General features: G+C 46.0%; 1 protein-coding gene across 2 annotated transcripts in view; it reads right to left on the bottom strand.

Moving 5' to 3' along the window:
* Positions 1-489: 489 nt before the first annotated feature.
* LOC138566815 (aftiphilin-like) overlaps positions 490-9,533 on the bottom strand; it is a 329,210-nt gene continuing 320,166 nt past the window's right edge. For both annotated transcript variants that reach the window (XM_069644488.1, XM_069644487.1), the window contains exon 6: positions 490-6,591. In XM_069644488.1, coding sequence (XP_069500589.1) covers positions 6,454-6,591 — 138 coding nt within the window. In that variant the 3' untranslated portion in view covers positions 490-6,453. The remainder of the gene's footprint in view (positions 6,592-9,533) is intronic.

Here is a 9,533-nt window from a genome sequence, read left to right as displayed (position 1 = left end):
GTCGAAGAGGAGGGGCTTGCACACATCTGAATGTGACAACCCTGCCTTTTGTGAGTACAGGGCCGTTAACTGCACTCTGGGTGCAGTACGAGTGATATCAAGGGACAACACAATATGCACACCCACCGTGATTGAAGTTAGTTTATGTGGATTGGAAATGGTGTGAATGAAGACAATAAAATGACTGCACACATAGTTTGCCATTAAGCAGCTGATGACGAAGCAGCACCATGCCCAATTAGCCTAACTCCCGCTGTGCATGGAGGCAAGATCCTTCCATGTGACCCGTGCCAAACTATGTGTGCCCAGAACATTGAAAATGAGCCCCACATTTTGCAAACTCTGGGGAAATCCCTAGAGTTCCATAATTTGCCAAGAGCCTGTTAAAACAGAAGACCTCAAACCCCACCTTAACAAGATGGTGGGGCACAGCAATTCAAAAGTAGAGAGCTGGACATGCACATTTGAAAACATATTTATCAACAAACGTTTCTAGTTTAGATTTTTATTGTCCTGTACAGTGTATTCGTCAATCCTCAATTGGGGAGAAAAACATGTTAGATTTCAAAATAATTAAAAGGATCACGTCATCTACATTAGTGAACTTGTTTGCGAAATTATTGTCCTGACTTTTAATTTAAGAAAAATAATAGTTTCTGCTTTGGTTTCCTCAAAATCTAATAACACATTTCTTTAATATTGTTAAAGCTGAGGCACGATGACATCTCTGTTGCTTACATGGCAGACACATTGCAACTTACAATAACCATTTTCATGGCTTCATCCAAACTCATGGTATTATTTGGTGCGAAAATCAGTTTTAAAATCATGGCTGGAATTGACTCAAACGGATACTAATTTACATTGATTTCGAGCTTTCCAGAAGGAAGAGCTTATGTGTGGTACGTGGGCGCCATTTCCCCTCATCATTGGAAGAGGCTGTACGAATTTTCTTGTCTCTCCGACCCAATACATGTGTAGGGGGCCCAATTTTGCACTGAGTTTGGCTCCAATAAAAGTTAAGGGGAAGTGCTCAGGGTAAGAAACTCCCTCATGCTTACAGCCTCGCCTCACAATGTTGCATTGTCTGATAAGGAATAATAGTCCTCCGAAGCAGTTGTGGAGATAAGGGGCGACTTCCGCCCTTGGATTCCTCCTCCTTTATTTGTGCACCTTCCGCCGCCACCTTCTGGGCTGGAGCTGCCCTTACTCGTCCGAGAAAGAAAAAAAAACCTGCACAGCGGTGCGCTGACAGTCACAAAAAAGATTGCCACAGGAGGGAGCTACTGAGCAACACAGAATCCCCCTCTACCCCCACGGTTCAGCACATTCCATGGATTCCTCCTTTTGCTTCCTGTGTAAGATTGTAAGTTCTGCTGACCTTTGTCCCTGTCTGACTGGAGGGAATTGCTGCCTAAATTAGCATATCATGCGTGTGAAGGTAAGTTTAAAGTATTTGTATGCGTGCTTGTTTCAAATGTTGTGCAAAGGGTGCCTGTTTGTAAGAGTTTCAGTGTGTGTGTGTGGGTGTATCATGTATGCATGTTTCTGCGAGTGCGTGTATAATTGTGACTGACTGGGTATGTGTGGAAGTGCGATAGGTGTAATGTGTTTTGTTTGGTGTTGAAGGGGAGCTGCACCAGCGTCAACAAAGTGGAATACAGTGACAATGCTGGCATATATTGGTGACGCAGCATTACACGATTTGCAGTGGCAATGCCAGCAAATGTTGTGGTACAGCATTTTGAAAGTAATGTACAGTTGCAATGCTGGCTTCTGTTATGGATATATGCATCATGAGACTGTTATAAGATGCTCCTGTGCACTGTTGGTGACCTGCTATCTACTGGAAATGTTTGTGTGTTACCCTAGAGAAACAATCTTACTTTGTAGGTCTTTTAACTCCCAAACCCCTGCTGTAAAATGCATCATATGATATGATAGGTTATTTATAATACTCTTAATACCCAGAGGGTTTTAAGCGCAGACCCGGGGATCGAACCTATGTTGCTCTGTGTCCTCCCGAGACATTTCACCATTTAAAAAAATGTGTCTATGGGTGTAGACCCATCCCACAAACTCTTACTACATTATTTTGGGCTCCCTCATTACGTACGGTTGCTCCCACTAATTTGGGGAGATATGGATGCCCCTCCACTGAAAATCTTTGCCAACTGCACCAGGCCATGACACATTTAAAAATGCTGGTGGCCCTTCAAGAGCTGCCAGTCCCCTGCACCAAGCATGGCACCCACCACTTCTGGGCGGTCATGGCTGGCAACCTGTCATGACTGCCAAGCAAAGAGAGCTGGCAGTACCCTATACAACATCAGGGCAGGAGGGGCTAAGTGGAAGGCGGTGCTGGAGGATCAGTTTTTCCACCTCGCCCGCTTCCCCCGGACATTACGAGGAGGCATGAACTAGATGGGCTGACATCAATCCGTTTTGTGGGGCTCCTCTTGTTTGGTGGGCATGACTCCTGAGTTGCTGTTCTCACCACAGACTTAAAGAACTCTCTTTACTAACTCAGGCAATGAGACAGCATATACTGTGGAGGTTGAGTCAAAGATGCGGAGGGGTTATTTTCATCCTTGGTGTTCCCCTTTAGTATATGGGGATTCAGAAGGGGTTGTATAACTTTCCCTTCTGTGCAAAACATTGATGAGGGTAAACCTGTAAACACCCTTCTCTTTTTTCATTATTCAAGAACTACGGGACAAGTCCCTACACTCCTCTAATTTCTAATTTCTGCCTAATCCCCAATGTAGATTGTTATGAATGGTATATAAAGTGCTCCTTCCACTTCTTTCTATGGGGAGGGTCCATGATATTGGCCATCTTGTCTTTGAAAAAACTAAAGAGAAAATAATCTACCATCAGATAAAGGTATTGAAGACAGGTGGGCCTATGAAAGGGAACAAAGTCCTGTCAACAACGCTGGAGAGTGAGGGCTCAATGAATTAGGTCCTACCTGTTTTCATCATTAGAGAATAATAGATGGGCTAATGAAGCTGTCACCCTAACCCTTCTGACCCCAGTACCACACTGGATATGCAGACAAATTAAACTCTACATTGTTAAGAAATTGTGAACAAGCAGTTCAAAGGTAGGGTCCATGAACTATGTCAACTACTGCACTTTAGTTGGGATCCTTAGAGTACTCTAGCACGGTGGTAACTGTGGCTTCTGACTGAGATACAGCGTTCTCCTTGTCCTCTCTACTTCAAAGAACAAGGCAAGAGTGGGCAACACATTACTTATGGTTCTGAATGTCTATTTTGGAGACATAGAACCTAAAGAAGTGAAGATGGTGGCAGTCTTTGTAATGAGTTATTTATAACGCACTTAATACCAACAGGTTTCTAAGCGCAGACCCGGGGATCGAACCTGTGTTACTTCACGGCGTCTTGCTTCCAAGACGAGTGCGTTGCCCCTGAGCTATCCTCCCAAGTCTTCTCCTTGCCTACGGCTCATAAAACATAGTTGTATTCTTGAGTCATCCTACAGCAGCTATCTTTAAGCTTTCAGATCGGGTCGGCAGTGATATACCAGGTTATCAGTAATTGAGGGCCAGACCAGGCCGATCCAACATTTCTGAAATTAGGTTTTTGATTGTGACTCCTCGTTTGTTCCTACTTCAGATTGAAATGCACGCACATATTCATTTCTAGCTGGCTGTTTTACTGGATAAGATGCAACTAATGCCAACAATTCTTCAATTGAAGACCTTTATGCCAGGCCCTTTTGTTGTGGAAGAGAATGACGATACAGCAGCAGAGCCCAACAAAGACACAGGGTGGGTCAGCCTAACACTGGGCTGCGATATCTGGATCCTATACCTGCTCTGTTCTCTGTCCTCAAGAGAGGCAGTGATGACTGAAGAGTCGGCAAAGCAGTGATATTTCCATCAAGAGTTATGGGGGAAATGAATCCTGCCGAAAATGGCTACACTTTTTTGAACTCTCATCATCCAGGACATCATCTTGGGGAGTAGTTCAAGGAAATCCCTCTACTTCCTCAGGTTAACCCAAACCAGTGCTTTACTTTGATCTGTACGGCTCAGTGACAATGCCCGTCAGGTCACACAGGTTACAAGCGGTTTTCGCTTTGACCACTTTCAGGTTCACCGAGATTGACAAAATGTATAAGCCTTGGAATGCTGAGCAAGCATTCTCATTGGACACTCATTGGCTGTAAGAACCGGTACAGCTGGCAGATTGATTTTAATGCTAAATTCGGATACCATCAGCGTGGAGAGTACCTGCCGCCAATTCCCTGTGACCACTCAGGTGGAGTTTTGTACTGATAACTTTTATGTGCACCACATATTTTGAAGATCAACACGGATTTATAACATTTTACAAACCTTGCCCTCAGGCTGTACCAGGAGTGTTGGTTCTGTATACCTCGTTACATGCCCTCGATGTGGGTGGTCCTTTAACTCGGCTTCCAGGGCTCATGGCTCCTGGTACGGCCCTCGAGCTAGGCCTATAGAGCTTAAATGTAACCTTTGAAATGCTTAGAGATCAACTGCACAATTTGCAGGATATAAGAACTGGTATAGCCTGCAGATTGTTTTGAATGCAACATTCCAAGGCTTCCATCAGTGCAGAGAGTATTCACAGCCAATTCCCTGCGACTTCCGAGGCAGATTATTGTTCTGACAACTTCTATATAAATTTATACACACATTCCATTTCTTTTAAAGAGCATTGCGGATTATAAAAGCTTTATAGGTCTCGCCCTAAGGCCATATGAAGAGTTATGGACCTGCATACCTCGTTAAATGCCATCCCTGTGCTCAGTCTTTAACTTGGTATCAAGGCCCATAACGCCCAGTGCCACCTCGGGCTAGGTCTATAAAGCTTAAACAGACCACTCTGGGCTTTGGTCAATGTAAATTTAAAAGCACGAGTGCACGTTTTTAGAATGGTAGACAGTGCTAAGTAATTCTCGTTCAGGTGCTTGTAAGAATGTGTGGGTGTGAATGTCGCTATCATTAAGGCGCAGCATTGATTGCATTGAAAACTCAATACATCTCCCACGTGTAATTACTCTAGCACATTGCTTGCCAGAGTGCATGAACCCTAATCCAGAGGGATACAAAGTAACCCCATTTCTGTTTCAAGTGGCTCGGGAGGATAGCTCAGGGGCAACGTGCTCACCAGGGAAGCAAGACGAAACCTAGCACCACAGATTCGATCCCTGGGTCTGCGCTTAGAAACCTCTGTGTATTAAGCGCGTTATAAATAACCTATCCAATCAAGTTAAGGCTTGGCTTCTTGCTGAGACTGAGAAGAGGATCTAGAAGTCATAATTTGCACAATGTGTTTTAGTGACATAGACACCAAGCCAACAAGCCCTGGACTGATGCCAATGAGAGTTAGGCAGAGAACCAGGCTAATGAGCAAGCTGCTCTTTGCTAACTTTGATTGCCATGACGAGGTTCAGATTTCAAACAATAGCAGTTGGATGACGCATTCTCTGCACAGTTGTAGCAGTCACCTCTGGAGCCCCTGTAGTTTTAGCTATCCCCTAACTTTGCACATGGTATGCCCAGGTTTGTGGGGTGATGGATCCTCGCACGACCCGCAATGCATTTTGCAGGAGACTCCCTCCATTATCCTGTGTTACGGCACAGACTCTGATGTTTGCCTAACTACACACCCTTTCAGATCCAAGATGGCTGCCGTGGTGGCTAAGCCCGGAAGAGGGATACGTGCAGATGATGCTGCTCGCCGCAACGCAAGCGCCCGCAGCACTTCCAGCAAGCAGGGGAAGACTACGATATCCGCCAGTCTCCAAGTACCTGCCACCACGACGCTTGTTGCCGCTGAGCACATCAGTAAGTCACTGCAGTTTCGGCCACTGCCAGCCAAGTTTAACAGATCTTGGGCATATAAGAACTCACTATACGGATGCCAGATGCTGAGGCAGGCCTGCCTCCTGTCGTTTCCTTGGAATATTTTTCCAGGCTCTCCACTAACCCCTTCATTTTGGGAAGTGGCTCCAACCTTAACAAAACTACCATTGTGACAATTCAAGTCTTTACCATTCCAGCCCCTGCGATGCCATAATTCAGCTTGCAACTGTTTTTGTAACAAAAAAACCTGGCGCCAAAAAAAAGGTCCTAAGAAAAAGGTTTACTTGTGTGTTAGGCTGTGTGGATAGGGCTGCGCCGTTAACCACACAGTGTACCCCTCCCCTCCTTGACACTGCTCCATACCCAGCTTCAACTGCCAGTAAATGGGACTGGGTGGCATTATATTGCTCAGTACACTGCCCTCTGGGAATCTTATTTCTCGGTATAAAAAAGTTTTTGTCTTCTGAATAACCACTATTCTCAAGAGTTATAATTTATTTTTTTAGAAAATATACTTTCTGCGAAAAAAGTAACTGTTTTGTTATTACCAAAAGAGACTAAATCGCTATGGTTTTTTTCTCGCCTTCCTTTTAAACTAACAAACTGCGATTAAAGTCATAGGCCATCTTGAGCTTCTTCTTGCCGCTGGACTGCATCCACTGCTGGAGGAAACTCTGCAGGTGGTGGGAGGGGCTGAAGCCGTTCACCGGGACCGAGGCGTCTGTAACCTGGAGACAGAGAAGGGCACTGGGTTAGCCTGGATTGCCTTTATATTTATTTGTTTGTTTATTTATTTATGTGTTTATTTGTAAAGCGCACCTAACCCAAGGGTATGGGCGCATTCGTTACAGATTGCGGTATTGTTCCAGTGGGTTCACTGTAGCAGTGAATACTGTATGAGAGGGGCATTTGATATTTCCGGTACAATTCGTGACATTACGGGTACATTTCAGGTCAGTACAGCCACAGTTGTAAGCAGGGAACAAAGATACATTACTGCTCGCGTGCAAAGATATATATGGGATGTTAATCAATGAGTGTACTGTACCCATCACCGCCGGAGTGTAAGGCGCCTGACCATAGGTCTAGAAAGTTAGGGCCAAATGATGTGCCACCGAAATCCTTGGTGGGGAATCGGCAGAGTCTGTTGCCGTCCTCTCCCCTGCCCCCCACAATATACGGGCACGTTATTAATGAGAAGGTATCCGTTTTTCGTGTGTGCACATTCACAATTAGCTGTGGCCTTTTAGTGAAAAGACATTCGAATGAATATATTCTATGAACGTATTGTAGGAAATGTACATGCACACACGTATGCGCAAAGAGCAGTAGTTGATGGCAAGACAAACGTGCAGCACACACACACACAGGAACCAGCAAAAGCATTGTTTAGTTTACAGACATTCTTTATCGCCAAGTGTGCCGTGAAATACCAGGTCAATCAGCAAAGTATTTTGCCCACACTTAGTGCTTTAAGTGGGGCTAGGGTTTGAGGGTGGGCGCTAACAAAGGGCCATTGCCCAAGTTCATGTGAGTGGGTAGCAGGTGACAAGCAGGAGAGGTGGGCCCATTGATGCGCCCCCTCCTTTTGTTTCTTGATCACAGGCTCTGACCCAGACAGGCAGGCGCAGGTGCCTGCGGAGATCGGAGCCAAGAAACAAAAGGAGAGGGTGCACCAAAAAAGAGAGGGCACACCCAAAACATTGATGGTCATGTGCCCTGCCTCTTGGGTGCGTCCTATCCTTTTGTTTCTTTGTAAGAGGCGATCACCCCCTTAGACAGCCCTTTAACTCAACAGAGCCCCATGGTTAAACGGCTGCATATGAGGTCGTCGCCTCGCCTGAATTTGCAATCAGAAGCTCAGACCCGCAGGCAGCCCTTTAATGATGTAGCTCTGTTGCGCTAAAGGGCTGCCTGAAGGGGTTGCCGCCTATAGGGCTAGTTGGGGGAGCCTGGCCACTTTCTGAAGACTCCCAGGGCTCCACTCCAGCTAGTACTGGTCCCAAAGGCAGATCTAAACCTCAAAACAGCTACCTTCATTAGGAGGTAGATTGCATGATTACTACAGTTAAAGTCAGTGTTGGGAATTATTGCTGTAGCGTGAGTTATGGTTTGATGAGTGACTGTTTGCACCTTAACGTCAGTATTAAACGTTGTGATGAAGCCCCGTGCCAGATTATTGGATTTATAGTGGGGTCACCAAGGGGGGCAGTACAACCCTAAGCTAGAAGATGATCGGCCTGGGGACGGGATAGGGACACTCCCCTGGTCATCCCCACTTTAACACCCTCAATAGGGCAGGGGACAACCTTAGGAACAGTAATAATGATCCTGCCCTCCTTTGCAAAACACAAAGGCCAACAACCCACCCTCTTCCAGCTGTCCTGCGGCCCTAGTACCACGCGCCTCATTCCTTTCCCGCAGCACAACCATAGCGACACTGCCCCTTTAGGAATTTGGGACTCTGTAAGGTCCCAGCAAAAAATAAAATACAAGTGGTGTGAAATGACTGCCCTGCACCATAGCGCACACAAACATCAGGAGCCCTTTGTGAACATTGGCCCGTATGCGCTTGTGGGCTCACAGAGACGTCAGATCATAGAAATCCTTCACAAGGCCCATGAAGTAAGTTCACATAGGATCGCAGACTGCCCAGACGCTGCCACCAGCTGTTGCTCCATGAGCAACCATCAGTGAAGCAGGAAAGCTTAAACAACTTACCCTGTATTTACAAACACTGTCAAGTATTGGCCTTATTGTACCAGCATGCCAAGGCCACGATGCCTCCGGGCTGCTGTGCGCTTTATAAATACTATATAATAAATAAAGCCTCCCACGACTCTGGGCAGTCCCTGGCAATGACACATATGAAACCCCAAACTGCAATAGGGGCATTTAAAGGCTCGGACCGCCTCTCTAATCAATTAGTGATCTTAGGTGAACATAGAGCATCAGCCAATCCAAGTCCCTCACCAATTTGCCACCACCCTCAGAGTGGGCCCAGCCGTGCGGGAGGGTCAACAAGGCTATACAAGCCCAGACTCTCGGACAGTGTTTGTGTAATTGGAGAAGGAGCTACTAATGAGTATTTGGAGTGGAGGCAGACACAGGTATGGAGAGGAGAAAGAGACATTTGGAGAGTAGGTTGGGTTGGGACAAAGGAGAAGTTGGGAAATGAGGTTTAAGGTTAGAGGGGAGAAGGTAGTGGAAGACTGAATCGAGAAGGAGGGTTGTCACCTTCAGAAGGAGGTGGGAGAAGAAACTATGCAGGTGGTTGCAGAAGTAGAAGGTAAAGATGAGGTGGTGGAGGAAGAAATTAAGGAGTAGGTTGTCAATGGAAAAAGAAGGATTTTTTTTTAGGAGATGTGAGGTTGGGCAACAACAAGAAGAGGTGAGGGAAGGAATTGAGAAGGTTGATGCACATCAGGAGGAGGAGGCAGAGGAAAATAACGAGGGGCTTAGCAGACATCAGGCAGAGGTGGGAGGCAAAGTACAAGGAGGTTGATCAACATCAGGAAATGGTGGTGAAGGAAAGCAAGGAGGAGGTTGATGAACGACAGAGGGAGGTGTAGAAGGAAGTAAGGCAGAGATGATAAAGACAAGCAAGGAGGAGGTGCTACATCAAGAGAAGGATAAAGAAGATAGGAAGAAAATTGGTGGCGACCAGGGG

The sequence above is a fragment of the Ambystoma mexicanum genome, chromosome 2p (genome assembly GCF_040938575.1).
Source record: "Ambystoma mexicanum isolate Mex_15411 chromosome 2p, UKY_AmexF1_1, whole genome shotgun sequence".
NCBI lineage: Eukaryota > Metazoa > Chordata > Amphibia > Caudata > Ambystomatidae > Ambystoma > Ambystoma mexicanum.
Note: the sequence above shows the minus strand (reverse complement) of the source record. Positions and strands in the feature narration are given on the sequence as shown.